The sequence below is a fragment of the Leucoraja erinacea genome, chromosome 13 (genome assembly GCF_028641065.1).
Source record: "Leucoraja erinacea ecotype New England chromosome 13, Leri_hhj_1, whole genome shotgun sequence".
NCBI classification, from domain to species: domain Eukaryota; kingdom Metazoa; phylum Chordata; class Chondrichthyes; order Rajiformes; family Rajidae; genus Leucoraja; species Leucoraja erinaceus.
Window position 1 is genome coordinate 36804178 of NC_073389.1, and position 15681 is coordinate 36819858.

At 41.2% G+C, this 15681-nt stretch overlaps 1 protein-coding gene across 1 annotated transcript in view; it reads right to left on the reverse strand.

Moving 5' to 3' along the window:
- The window catches only part of LOC129702872 (uncharacterized), a 104301-nt gene that overhangs the window by 33132 nt on the left and 55488 nt on the right, over window positions 1-15681 (reverse strand). Inside the window, exons 8-10 of the mRNA XM_055644930.1 lie at window positions 11778-11981; window positions 8442-8551; window positions 2201-2369 (exon numbers count right to left, since the gene is read on the reverse strand). Coding sequence (XP_055500905.1) covers window positions 2201-2369; window positions 8442-8551; window positions 11778-11981 — 483 coding nt within the window. The remainder of the gene's footprint in view (window positions 1-2200; window positions 2370-8441; window positions 8552-11777; window positions 11982-15681) is intronic.

A 15681-nucleotide genomic window follows, 5' to 3' on the forward strand; every position in this document is an offset into this window, starting at 1 on the left:
TGCTCTGCGGACCGAGCAAAGGCGGTGATGGCAGCGGTATGGAGCTTCAGGATGCGCTGCATTTTCAGCTCTTGGCTCCTAATATGTTGGCCTAGCTGGCTCCATATCTGGCCATTGACGGTCTTAACGCGCAGCGCCTCACAGTTCTCGGGTGCCGTGTATGTCTCGAGAGCCTCCTGGATTACTTTTTCCTGGAGAGGCTTGTTGGATAGCCGGTTTATGCTGGCCGCCATTTTTGGGGTCAGCATTCTCCCGGCCTTCGGGGGCGCCGCATACCGGTTGACCACACCCAGCAGCTCTTCTTCCTCCTGCTCCCCTGGCATACTTGTACAGTCGTCCGCCTGCCCCTGCGATAAGCCAGCCCAGTCCTGGCCTCCCTTGCTGACCTCAAATAAGGAGGGAGCAGAGGGGTAAGGTGACGGTTTGGAGGAGGCCTCAGCCCGTCCTCCCTGGAGATGCCTTGCCTGCATCTCCTGCTCGAACATCTGTTCGAGGAGCTGCCTCATGCAGCTTAAGCGGCTGTCTCCCCGTTTAGCCGGTGGAGAATGTTCCCGTTCCTCCGACGAGTCAGAGACCACCGGCCGGTCCGTTTTACGGGTGGACTTCCTCCCTGTGCGAGGTGTTGAAGTCGGCAGCACAGGGAGCGGCTCGGGGTCGGGTGTACGGGAGCGCTGAAAATGCTCCTCTGCCGCCGGTGGCTGCCGCCCAGATGTCGACCCTTCCTCGGGGGGAGTTGGGCAGGCAGTCCGTTTGCTTTGTCGCTTGCGGGTAGCCATGCTAGCGACTCTGTAATACAAAAGACTCACTTACCTGAGGTCTTGTCTTTTAACGTGCAGCTGGAGAGCCTGGCTCCAGCTGCCGCCGCTGTTGCGCTGCTGGCGTAATGCCGCGCCTGCGCACTGGGTGGGTTCTTCACGTAGTCACTCACGTGACTCCGAAGTAAAATTGCCTACTGTAAATTATCCTAGAATGTTCATTGAGGTAAAATAATTAAAAGGAACTGATAGGTTTGTGAGAGAATGAATTCTATGGTTAAAGGGAAATAGGAGGGGGAAATTGAACTAATGGATTTGCCCCCGGTGCAAGCTACACTGGGCCCATAGGGATGAATGGCCTTCCTCTGTCATAATAAGTAAGAAAGATCCCAGAACCTTTGTAGATAATGTTAGTCTGATCAAATAAATCGTCATAAATCATCTCCATCCATTTTGATTCCTCCTGTATTCTCCACTTCCCTTTTCCAGTAAATCACATTTAGCATGCGAATTATAGGTATTTTTCTTTCCTGACTGAACTCTTTAGCGAGATTTTCTGAGCATTTCATGCTTCTTGAATCATATTCACTATTTTACACAGCTTATCACTAAATTCCATCATCCAGCTTGTTTACAGGTTGCATTCCATTAAAAACTTGCTTGCCTTGAATCCCTCTGGTGCCAGTCAAGATATTGAAATGGAAAAATTGTTTAAAAAATACAGACATCCTCCACAACTTCTTAAGGCATTTTGCATCCAAGAGCTCACGATGACTTGGTTATGCTGAGCATGAGAGATTAAACAAGAAAGATTAAAAAAGAAGGCTGTTGCTAGGGGCTGATGATTCAGGTACCTGGGAGCTTGTGGGCAACATCAGACTCTAATTTTAAATGACACATTTGAAATACACAACTTCTGTGTATAGATCTGTAGTCTATTCTCTGCTTATACCAGCACCCAAGGGGCAACTGCAAATGTTCACTGCATTGTACAAACATCCAAGGATTAGTGTGCGGTTTAAGTGTGAATTAGACAGAATATAAACTATAATTAAATAGTACTGGAAGTTAATTTGTTCATTCTTTAGTAATTATAATTATGCCTTGTTTATCTTCTGATCTGATTATCATTTTTCTTCGACACGGTGACCTCTTGCAGCTGGGCAGGAAATCAACCTTGACCTAAAACATCCATCAAGCTAATGCAACATATTAAAGAGCCTACGGGAAAGAGGTGCACGGCAATAATATCAAGCAGGGAAATATTCAGACAAAGAATGCCTCCTTCTCTCACACACAAGCTCAAAGGAGTCTAGCCAAAGTAGTTTCTAAGTGAGACAAAAAGACTGAGTGACTTATGCTTTAGTGATTGAGCCAAGAGATTAAACTAATGAGTCACCCGGCTCATTTTTGTAAAAATGGAAAACCTTAAATGTTTGTCTTACCTAATTTCTCATAAGGTTTTTGATTTGTAGTGGGAGATAATGGTGTTGGGTTCTGGTAAAGCCACCACAGCTGACCATTAGCAACTGAATCAGAAGTGGATGGGGACACAGTTGAAGTTGATGCTATTTCATCAGATAGGTATTCTCTTCCCTGGTTTGAGCCCGTTTCCTGGTAACAAAATACAGGACAATTATTACTATTTCTTCCACTCATGAACTCAAAAGTCATTCAATTACAGAATAAAAATATACCATGGTGCTGGTTATTATAATGCAGTTAAAAAATAGGCACGGGAATATTGACAATGTGCTTTCTCATCAAACTGGATGAGTTGCTTCATATTTCGCTGATCTCCCTTTATGGGCTACTTGGACCTGGGATGTCGACCAACATTAAAGACATGCCTCTTTTGACTTTTAGCAATGACGCATTATAAAGTTAAGAGGCACTACCATTTTAGCTTCTACATAGTGCACTGAAGGGTCCATTTTAATAGAATTTAGTTTCAGATTCTCTTCCTGAATAGTGTCTGTTATAAATTGCCAAGAACATAAAATGTATACCTAGACCTGTGATCGCTTACTATGAACCATGTCTTTTGTTGCACTGTTCAGCATAACCATTGATTAAGGCCATGCTTAGGATTGTGGCCAAGTAAAAGACTATCAGGTACTAAGACTGTTGACTGATATTCAGTTCATTCTCCTTTACACCTGCACTCCAATTCCAATATTATATGTATCTTATATTGAAAATAATTACATCTAACCAGAACAGCCTGGAGGCTATAAAATGGAAACAATAGGACCAGCTTATAAAAGATTAGCAGTTTGTTTCCTGCTGAGCTACATAATATTTAATCAGAATCTATATATTTAACAAAAAATGACAAAATGTTGTGAATGCCTGAAATTGAAAAACCTAAAATTATAGCATTGCACACAAAGGGTTCTTGTCCTCATCCAATTAGGCCAAATTGGAAATATTGATTTAAATGATGTATTTACAACTGCACTATAACACTGAAAGAACTTTATCATGCAAGGCTAACCAGCATCGGTTGCATCAATGTCAGGGCAGTCATTCTTTGTCAAAGGTTAGGTACCTGTGCATTCTTTAGTTGATTGAAAAGGTTTCATTTTTGGTGATGTTATCAGGAAAACTGTAATAATTTAGTTGCAAACGGGGAAAAAAAAGATTTTCAAAATCATCAGTAAAATAGTATTTATTGCCAATTCTAATCCATTATTTTGATAAAATGTACTTTTCAAATTGAAGTTATGTGTACATCTAAATTACACCAATAGGCCATTCGAGATAATACTATTTTCACATTAAATATTCAGAACTGACTAAAAATGGCAGCTCTATGAATGAAGTAACCAAAACAAATACAGAAATATTGAATGAAAAGCACATACTAATTTTGCCACAAAAATGGGAACAAAATATGTGCAATGTTGCAAACAGTAAATTTCTCCTAACAATACAGCCATGTGCCAAAAAAAAAATGCTCCTTTATCATAGTATCACCATTGATAAACATGTAGGTTTTACATTACCTTGGCCACAATGATCAGCAAGCTATCATATATTTGTTCCAGAACAATGTAATTCCCAGTCTGATGAAACCAAATAGTTTGTGTTTACATTGTAAACTATATTTTTTGGCAAGGTGTTTCTTACTAGTAAAATGGTGTTAATTTGTAAGACAGGTGCTGGCAATGCGTGAAGGGGGAAGCAGAGAACTTTATCCACTGACAACTCTTGTTAGACAAATGAAAGACAAGATGCCATATAGTTGAAAACTATTCCCAATACGGCCCAATGGGAAATTAAGGTTATTTTCTTGTCTACAAAGAATGGACAATGAAAACCCAATGCTATATTTGCCCATTTTAAATAATGTAGAATAACACAAACAGTCCTAAAATACCAAAACACACTGTTAATGGCTGAATCACTCCAGCAGAAAGACAATGCGGAAATATAATAGAAAAAAGAAAATCAATTTCCTCCATGTCGTTATTAGAATAACTAGCTTTAGCGTACACCTTATAGGGAATTCTGTCTACGTGCAGGTTTCTAGTATTTGATAAACGTCATTGCATTGTTACAGTTCCTCACAGTGTAGTGAAAGGCACACAACACATATTAATGTATGCAGGAGAACTAAAGATGAGCAAGAAACATGAAACATTTCAGTATCACCCATATCCTGAAAACAAGTTACGAACAAATTCATTTTTTTAAACTGCTATTATCAATGCTAATTTGTATGATCTTGTTGATTGAGTTTTCTCATTATACAATTAGCTGTTGTTAAATTTTGGGTTTTGGAAGACTATAATGCTACAGATACAGTGTATTCAGAAAGTATTCAGACCCCTTCACTTTTTCCATATTTTGTTAAGTTACAGCCTTATTCTAAAATGGATTAAAACTTTTTTTTTTTATCATCAATCTACGCACAATGCCCCATAATAAAAAAGCGAAAACAGGTGTTTAGAAATTTTTGCAAAGTAATTAAAAAGAAATAACTGAAATATCACATTTACATATAGTATTCAGACCCTTTACTCAGTACTTTTTGAGGCACCTTTGGCAGCGATTACAGCCTCAAGTCTTCTTGGGTATGACGCTACAATCTTGGCACACCTGTATTTGGGTAATTTCTCCCATTCTTCTCTGCAGATCCTCTCAAGCTCTGTCAGGTTGGATGGGGATCGTCGATGCACAGCTATTTTCAGGTCCCTCCAGAGATGTTCGATCGGGTTCAAGTCCGGGTGCTGGCTGGGCCACTCAAGGATATTCATAGACTTGTCATGGTGCCACTCCTGTGTTGTCTTGGCTGTGTGCTCAGGGTCATTGTCCTGTTGGAAGGTGAACCTCTGCCCCGGTCTGAGGTCCAGAATGTTCTGGAGCAGGTTTTCATCAAGGATCTCTCTGTACTTTGCTCCGTTCATCTTTCCCTCGATCCTGACTAGATTCCCAGTTCTTACCGCTGTACTTGACATCCCCACAGCATGATGCTGCCACCACCAAACTTCACCGTAAGTATGGTATTGGCCAGTTGATGAGCGGTGCCTGGTTTCCTCCAGACGTGACGCTTGGCATTCAGGCCAAAGAGTTCAATCTTGGTTTCATCAGACCAGAGAATCTTCTTTCTCATTGTCTGAGAGTCCTTTAGGTGTCTTTTGGCAAACTCCAAGCGGGCTGCCATGTGCCTTTTACTGAGGAGTGGCTTCCATCTGGCCACTCTAACATAAAGGCCAGATTGGTGGAGTACTGCAGATATAGTTGTCCTTCTGGAAGTTTTTCCCATCTCCTCAGAGGAACTCTGGAGCTCTGACAGAGTGACCATCGGATTCTTGGTCACCTCCCTGACCAAGGCCCTTCTCCCCCGATTGCTCAATTTGGCCGGGTGACCAGCACTATGAAGAGTCCTAGTGGTTCCAAAGTTCTTCCATTTAAGAATGAAGGAGGCCACTGTGCTCTTCGGGACCTGCAATGCTGCAAATTGCTTTATACCCTTTCCCAGATCTGTGTCTCGACATAATCCTGTCTCGGAGGTCTACGAACAATTTTGAGTGTCATAGCAAAGGGTCTGATCGTAATGTAAATGTGATATTTCAGTTATCTACACATTATGTAAATGTGATATTTCAGTTATTTCTGTTTAATTACTTTGCAAACATTTCTAAATACCTGTTTTCACTTCTTCATTCTGGGGTATTGTGTGTAGATTGATGATTAAAAAAATGAATTTAATCCATTTTAAAATAAGGCTGTAACGTAACAAAATGTGGAAAATGTGAAGGGGTCTGAATACTTTCTGAATGCACTGTAAGTGCTCCATTTGTTTACTTCATATTTCAGATGTGTCTGATTGGTAGCAAAATCACCTAGTGGTCACCCCCAAGAATACCGGGTGTCAGTTGTGAAGAACCTTAAGGATTGTAACATCCAGTCCAACTAATCAATATGAACATCTGGATCAAACCAGTGACCGCTGCGAAAGGGCAGTTGCCAACCAGGGAAAGACCTGGTGATGGCCTGGAGAGACTGCTGACGGAGGGAATAGACACCACCGGGGCTGGCATGGGCTAGCTCCTCATGCCAGCAGGATCCATCGCTAATCAGCGTTTTGGATCCACCCTTATATTGCTATGGAAGGAATCAACTATGAATAAGAGAACTAGCACAGCAATTGACAGAGCAGCAGCAGCAGGACATAAGCTACGAAGCTGCATCTGTGGCTGGGAAAATATAACATCAGAGAAGGGTCTCAAGATCCACCAGGGCAGGGAAAAGTGCCTGTGAGAGCTTGGTGTGGGGCCTCGCATTGACCATTACCTTCTAAGAGGTAGGCCAAATCAGTCGAGTGAAGCCCAGTGGCAGTTAACCACCGCAGTCCACAGGGTATCAGCACCCCAGGCGAAGCTCAACCAAGTACTGTCCCACCAACGGACACGAGTCCAGAGCCCAACCAGCCACAGTCAGTGGTAGAGAGGAAGATGGAAGGAAAAAAGCAGAATGGAGCAGTCACTGGATGTGGCTGAAGAGAAAAGATGATGTCTGGGCTGCCACGTGACCATCTAGAGGCTAACCATAAGACACACACCCAGGGCTGATCACCCTGCGGTGGGCCTGCCTCGACTGAGGGTGTCTTGTGATAATTGAGGTACACAACTGAAGATGTGTCTGATTGGTAGCAAAATCACCTAGTGGTCACTCCCAAGAATACCGGGTGTCAGTTGTGGTGAAGAACTTTAGGGATTGTAACATCCAGTCCTATTAATCAATATGAGCAAGATAATCTTTTTGCTGTTGTTGTGAAATTTATACACAAACCTTCCTTCCCAGTGTTTTTCATTTTATGTCATAACTTAACCAAACTTAATGGTATCAAGGCAACATTTTTCCTCCCCAAAATTCTCCCTGAAGGCAGCCTGTCACCTTGCTGCAGAATTATACGGCTGCCTTAGATTTCCAAACCAAGAACAAATTCTTTAGAGTTAAGCCTCAACAATCGAAATTGACTGTTCAACTATGAAAGCTCAGCTGCTTAGCACAATCACACCATTGCCTAATGTTTGCCCAGCCGGACTTTCCAATTTGATGTAGATCAGGGAAGAACCTTTTTCAATGACAATGGCAGGGAAATGACTGGCAAATAAAATTTCTTTGCTGTTGCCCTAATGGAGATTTGTTAATTCTGCCTAAACTCAGGATAAAACATGGGATATTTGTGGCCAGCAATACAGCTCAATTCATTTAAATACTCAAGATTGCATTTATCAAATATGCTGTTGAGCAACCCTAATGCACTGGTGGCAGAGGTCATGAAATTCTGAGTTAAATCATGTTTAACTTACAATAATCAAAACTGCCAGTTTTGCAGGTCTAGTGTTTTTTAAATTAGATAGGAAAGACCATCCAAACAGAAGAAGTAATCCAATGTATGAAACCACTCTGTGTGACATTAGACTGCTACAATCTTACAGCTGTTGTTCATGAAGCTGTCAGCAGTGAAGCCAACCATTCTACTGGAATGTCATTTTACACCAAAGATAAATGTGGTACTCAAAGAGAAGTTGATAGGGTAGATAGACAGATGGGGGAAGAGGAAATCTGGGGAGCTTAACTTACGATTTTTAGCTAGTTTGCTCAGGGATGATGCCAGGAAACATTATAACACAAACATTCTGCACGCAAAGAAGAGAGGTGATTTGGGCCTCTTTATGCAAAAATTCAAGCAAGTTTATCATCATGTGTCCCAGATAGGACGAATCCTGGATCAGGTGAAGGTTTTAAAACAGATTGTTTTTAAATATTTTTTTACTAAAATGTAGCATGAATATTAAGGGTAGAGGAACTAAAGCCAGACGTTCAAGTTAAAAGGGATCAGCCACAATCCAAATGGAGGTCTAAGAGAGATTTAGTCATGAGAAATGAAATGCATTTATAAAGTATGTTCTAGAATTAAACCTGAAACTTTCCAAATATCTGTGGCTTAGCACCTTGCTAGTTAGTACATGAAAATTCTACACAAAAATACATTTATTGTATAATACTTTTTGTACAATAGATCCTGCTGGTGTTTGAATTATAATCAGGTGATTTATACATAAATATTGATGCAATTGTCGGAATTGCAGTGGAAAAGGCCAGGAGAGCAATTTAACGTCATTCTTTTACCGAACTTGTTCACTATCAACACTGGAGGTAAGAACTTACAACTCTTCTCCTAGTAGTGCTGATCATATTATTGATTGCTGAGATGCAGATCTTCCAGTCTTTACCACCTTCAGTAAGATCATGGTGAGGAAATTGTTTGCTTAAGAACTCTGCAATGACAAATGGTGTTTTTTTTAAGTATAAGTTCACAAGCAGATTCGGAGTAAAGAAGAACACCTAATGTGACCATTGATTATTTTCTAAACTTTGCCATGTTTAATTTAAAATATACCTGAGGCCCTTTGTAAATCGATTCTCATATCTTAGTACAATAGAAACAGACCATTCGGCAAACCATGTCTATGTTGACATATTAATCATTTGTATTAGTCTCATTTGTCTGCATTGGTCGATGGTCTTCCATGCATTGGTGATTCAAGCACTTGCCTGAATGCTTCTTAAATGTTATACGGGTAACCCTCCACCACCACCACCTCAGGCAGCCCGGATCCCAACCATTCCAAGTAGAAAAGAAATCACCCTCAGATCCTCTGTAAACCTCCTAGCACTCACCATATACATATGTACTCTTGTTTTATACTTCCCACCAAGAGAAAAAAAATAAAATTTATACTTCTCTATGCCCTTCATAGTTTTGTATATTATTTACGACCTATAGACAACTACTTAAAGTTTAATGACTAATTAATTAAAACAGCATAATGTAAATTTTGAAAAAAATGTGTGTACTGTTTGAAAGGACATTGTTCTATCAGCCTCTGTTACTCGATAAGTATGTGGAAGGGTTTAAAATGTACATGATCAATGCTGGTGTTTATAATGTATGAGCCCACTTTTCTTCTCATTGCGTCAGTATGCTCTTTCATGTATATATCTAGTTTATCCTTAACTGATCTGTGCCATTTGACTCAATTATTCCACCTAAGTAATAATTTGGTAGAATTTGTTAATCGAATATTAGCTTTGATCAGCCATTGTGATTTTACTGCCAAGAAAGCCACTGTGATTTTACTGCGATGAAGGTGTATCTACACAAAAAACTGCACGCCTTCTGACAAGAAAGTCAGATTTTTGAACACGGCCATTACTTGAAAAGGTTTACCAGTTTGTCACAGAGTTCGTGGATGTATCGACTAAAGTGAACATTCATAAATTGAAAACACTTTAATACATATTTATTACCATCCTCTTGGTGAAGATGGACATTAGTGATGAAATTCACTACCTTCTTCAATGTACCAATGCAGTCTTGGGACGATTGAGAAATGGGATGTCCTGAATATCAAGAGCCCATATCTGGCACAAAAGACGTGGTCTGACAGCTATCGGGTGATCCCTGCCCTCTTACATGCTCTGAGAGCTGGATTACGTACAGTAGGCACCTCAAGGCACTGGAAAAACATGGCCAATCCTGTCTTTGAAAATCATTCAAGCACTGAAAGGATAAGTGAGTCAACGTCAATGTTCTCCCATGAAAACAGCCTCAGCCTTAAGACCTTAGTCACTTGGCAATGTCCGTTTGGTTTCATTGTTTGCATGTGCAACTGCACACTTCCAAAACCAACATTATAGTCTGAGCTCCATTATAAGAGATTTTGAGGATAAAGATGAAATTATATGTTCAAAACATCCTTGTAGATAAAATACCTCCTCAAAGATTCCTGTGAACCACTGATTCATGACTACTCAAAATGGGGAAGGAACATTCCTAGAGCACATAGATGAGGAAGAAGTGCACTACCTCATGAACTACTCCCTGCCTGTCCCATCAACAGCCCCAATGTGTGGAAGAGTTTGCAGTTCCACATTGCCCTTATTGAACACCACATAACCTAGAAAACTGGAGAGGAAGCAAGTGATCCTTGATCCCGGTGGACTGCTAAGAAGATGATGCAGCCTATTATTTCAGTTGCAAAATAATACAAATTCATTTTAGTAATGCAGTAAGTCGGACTGTAATGACTCTGAGGAAAATGCAACCTAACAATTTGTAATTTGAATAGAAAAGAAAATGTTTTCTGAAGCACAAGATTCAGTAATGATTGTCAGAGAAGCTGCTGAAGCTGTTACTAAACCTGAACTACGAGAATGCAGAGCTGAAATCAAGAGAATAACAGTGGATTTTCTAATTGATATGTATTAGCTTGACTCTGCTTTCCACTGCATGTCATTTTCAGGCGTGCATAAGCCAATTTAAATTAAACTGGCAATGTCTGTTTAAAATTAGCATGTCTGCCTTTAATCTAGCAGTGAATGTTATTTTCCCTTTGATTTTTTTTCCATCTCCCGAATACAGTCATGAGTACACTGACGTCAGTTGTCCTCAACTACCACCAACAGTGACCTTCAGCCATTGTTAATGCTGGCAGGCTAGTGGAGGGGGTGGGGGAGGGGGGGATGCAGCATTGCATTCATTTTATATCACAATGTTATAATTTATTGATCAGGAAGGGAACGACTATCCTTTGTCCCATGGAAACAATAGACAAATTGTATACCCCCTCCAATTTGTGCTGAATCAGCAGGTCCTTATGCAGACTTTTTTTTTTAAATGGTGACACCTCCCCCCCCTCCCTTCAGTATTTGTGATGTTTTAAAATAAAATAATAATTGTATGTTTGACAATAACATGATTAAAGTAAAATAATAAATCACCTCTAATTTTCTATGCTTCAATTATAATTTTCAGTCAAAACCTTTATTCTGGCTTAAAAGCTTGGGGATCAATTCGATATTTCAACCTTGCATCAACTAAAGAGAACTTTCAATCCCAGCTGGTCTCTATGTGCAGTTCGAAATATTCAGCATGCAAATCGGTACTTCAGATGAAGCCGATGGATATGAGCGTGCAAATACTTATTCTGTGTTAACGGAGGGTTTCTGTGCTTTTCAACAACTGTCGTAGAGTTTTGCTTGATTCATGCATTATTTTTTTGATTTTGTATGTTGTGCAAGTCTATGTGCGTCTACCCTTCCTTCATCGGTACAACAGGGCAAATTACAGTAATCGATTATACTTCCAACCTGCACATTTTTGGGATGATGGAGGAAGTTGGAGCACCAGTAGAAATTTACAGTCATGGGCGAATGTGCAAACTCCACACAGAATGCACTGATGGTCAGGATTGAAACTGGAGTCGCTGGAGCTGTCAAACAGTAGCTCGACTAGATGCACCACCATGCTATTCATTAGCATTAAATCATGCTCGAAAAGGACTGTCCAAACATTGCTTAAGAATTACACCTGAAAAAATGGTTCCTACAGGATACAAGCTGCCTGCATTTTGAACTTTTAAAATAGGCTAATCCTACTTTCTCAAAGAGCTAAACTGAGGTGAAATCCCATTCTGAGTGCAGAAGAGTAATTAAGCTCACCTCTCACAGCTGCAAGTTTGTTTGGATCCAGTGACTTCAGCCCATACTGTTTGTTTCCCAGAACACTACTTGATACAAGAACCTCATCGGTGAACAGATTCCTAGCCAAATAACGTGCTGCTAACTTTGGCTGTGTCTTCTGACTGGCCTTCAATATAAATGCACCAGGTATTTTAACATTGCGCAAGGGATTCCCCAGAAATCCTTAAGAAAAAGAGAAAATGAACCTTAGGATGATGTGAAACTTAGAATCAACTTCTCTCACAAACAAAATAAATTACAGTCACCGTGACTGGCAAGTTAAATTCAAACTTTTGATTCAAATTAATCCAATCTGGGTCTTTTCCAAGAAGGTCAATGCATTGAATTCCAACTTATACCATCATGCATTTGTTGTGAATGGATCTGCAGTGGAAATTATGTAGCCCTGGATCTTCCACTAACATACCAGGGAGCCATGAAACATGACGACAGAGATTATTTAGTCAGGCTGTTTCACCAGCTTATTCACAACCTCCATATTTCTCAGCAGACATCAATAGGATTCTTATCATAGGGAAGGACTACTACTGCTGGGATTCAAACCTAGAAATGATCCCAGGGCATGCATGCCTGATGCAGCAACTGATTTATTTACAATTAAGACAGGAATGTATAATGTACTCTCTTACAGCCATTCATTCTAGAATGCCATGTACACAGAACTGAACTTGCTCACTAACTAGCTTATCATCAAACTATGCTGAAGAGATTTTTTCTCCAATTGATATGTGCAAATTCCAGTGGTACCATGAAACACATGGGTTTGCATTGCCTATTACTGTCATTGGTCTCTGAATTACCTTATATTCAACAACTCAACCCAGCCTGTGACTTTCAGGAACATTGGTGAAGTTGTCTGTTAGTTTTTTAATTAGTAGTTTTATTTTTTTTAAGTGATGCCCGATCCTTCAAATTGTAATTTTGGGATGATATGGAATAATCTGTTTTAAAGCAGCATTTTTCCCTACAATAACATTCTGCCTCAAACTTATTTTATAGTGGTCTTCACTGTACATCTGTGTGGAGGCAGAGCTTTATTTCTAAGTGATGACAGATCCTTCAAATCCTAATATGTGAAATCAAAGTATTTTTATATTGCTGTCCTAATGTACATCGTGATCTGGAATAATGATACCAGATTTAATTTCACTGGATGGATATGGAATAATCTGTTGTTGAACAGATGTTGTTGAACAGCCATTTTCCCCTACTATTACATTCTGCCTCAAACTGATTTTAAAGTGATCTTCGCTGTGCAACTGTATTAAGGCTATTCAATTTCATTATCACAATTGATTTAACGACTTTTAAAATAGTCTGTTCCTTTCTCTTCCCCCTCTCCCCATCACTCCCAAGTAATTCCTTACACTGTGACTTAGTAGTTACTCAGGAAAACGAGTTTGGAGCATTGCCTCATCCCTCATCGACAATCAAGCCTAACACTCCTGTGCAGCATTGCTGAGATCTTGAACAATAACCTCACATGTTGATGTTGGGTGTAAACTGGTCACTATTATACAACCTATCTAATTCCCCCTTTCAGCGAGGTGGAAAGGAAAGTCACCAGGTAGATATTAGGTGGCCCATTCTGTTTCCTCAAAATTGACTTCATCCCAGTCTCTATATGGGGATAATTTGCTTACCAATCATCCATTTTTTTACATTCATTTGTTCGATGTGAGTGGAACTGGCTAGGCCTTTCCTATTATCCTCAAGTGTCCTTAAAAAGACAATGGTGAGCTGTTCTCTTGAACTACTAAAGTTATTCTCGTGAAGATACTCCCGGTGCATCAGGTATGAATTAGATCCAGCAATAATGAAGGAACAACTATTTTCCAAGATAAAGGGGTGTGCGATTTGGAGGGAATCCTGCAGGTAGTGCTATTCCCATGTGGCCCACTGCCCGTACCCCAGGTGGTGGAGGTTGTGAGTTTGGGAGGTTCAAGTAGCTTTGGAGAGTTGTAAATGCAGGAAAGTTTTAGAGGCTTGGTGACATTTAAAGAGATGGTAGATTTTTTTTGAAATATGGAATTGTGATGTGTGAGCAACAGAAAAGAGGATGGGGCAGGGCAACCAAGATCATATTGAATCGCACAGCACTTATGACCTTATTGTCTGTGAGGTTTTAAAGCTTTGACCTTCAATTTGATTAGTTTAAGTTATTTGTCTATTGAACAAAGATACAGTAATTCAACCAAATGTTGCACATGGACTTTCCTTTCCTTTCTGCAGACCCAGGCGCTGTGCATTTGGAATATTTGTCTGCTATGAGATGGCGAGCACTATAATTTGCACTGTAACTAGCCTGCTACTCATTTTGTGAATAGCCTTTAAATACCACTGTCACTGCAGGCCTGTTAGAATGGGAAAAAATGGAAATCACAAGTCATATGATTCTACTCAACAGTATGGAAGGTAAGTTAGAATAAGCGAGTTTGGTATTCCGACTCGCATGCCCAGTTCAAGGGTCACTATGCATTGACTGCCCTGGAAACCATCTCCAACAATGATTACATCTAATTTGCAGTAGTTTTGCATAGGTTCAGAGTTGAGAGGTCCAAATGTGGTTATGTACTTGGAATAAGCGAGTTTGCTATTCTGACTGCGCGTGCCCAGGTCAAAGGTCACTATGCATAAGCAACCCTGGAAAGCAGTGGAGCAGTGGACCGTCATTCCTTCTGTTTTTTCCAGCTTTGATTCTTCTAGGTAAGAAAATACGGAATTTCAAACAAAGTAATAGTTGTATTTATTGTTCCTTTGTTAAAAGGTAAGATTATTTTGTCGTTTTTATTGTTTTATTATGCTTTTGTGAGTGAGTGAGATCTTGCTCGTCCGTGGTCGGTGTCGGGCCCGGGTCTGTTGAGTTGCTGCTGGGTCGTCCCCGTCCCCTCCCGGGTACCTCGTCCCTGTCCGGGGGCGGCCGGAGTTGTCGGGTCGGGCTTGCAGCCGGTGCTGGGAGAAGGTTGAGTTGCTGCAGCACTTTGTAGTATGGCTGGTGCTCGGCTTGCGCCGGTCGGGATGGCTGGCGGTCCCCAGCCCGTTGAGGCGCGGGGTTGGGCTGGAGTTGCCGCTTCTTATCCGTGGTGTCTGTGGACCTGCGACCGCTGGTGTCGTCGGTCCGAGGCTGTCGGTTGGCCCGGCGGGAATTGAGATGGGGTTGGCGTTTCTCCGCGCTGGCTGTGACCGACGACACCAGCGGCCCCCAGGCCCACGGCCAGCACGGTTAAGATGCGCCAACTCCAGCCCAACCTCGCTCCCCGACGCCGGCGAAAGCCAAGCATCAGCGATATCACAAAGCGCTGCAGCAACTCAGCCTCTTCCCCGCGCCAGCTGCAAGCCCAGCCCAACACCTCCGGCCGCCCCCAGACGGGGGCGGGGACGACCCAGCAGCGAGTCAACAGACCCGGGCCCGACACTAACCACAGAAGAGCACGATCTTGCTCACTCTCCAAAGCATAATAAAGCAATAAATACGACAAAATAATCTTACCTTTTAACAAAGGAACAATAAATGCAACTATTTCACAGTTTGAAAGCAGTGTTTTCTTACCTAGAAGAATCAAAGCTGGAAATAATGGGAGAAATGAAGGTCTACTGCTTCACTGTTCCATTGCTTTCCAGGACTGCTTTTGCATAGTGACCTTTGACCTGGGCATGCGCAGTCGGAATAGCGAACTCGCTTATTCCAGGTACATCAAAACATTTGGACCTCTCAACTCTGAACATATGCAAAACCACTGCAAATTAGATGTAATCATTGTTGGAGATGGTAACCGCTTAATAATCTTTTGTTCAGGGGTGTCCGTGGTTAGAAAAGGCAGGAGAATGGGGTGAGGAGGGAGAGGTAGATCAGCCATGATTG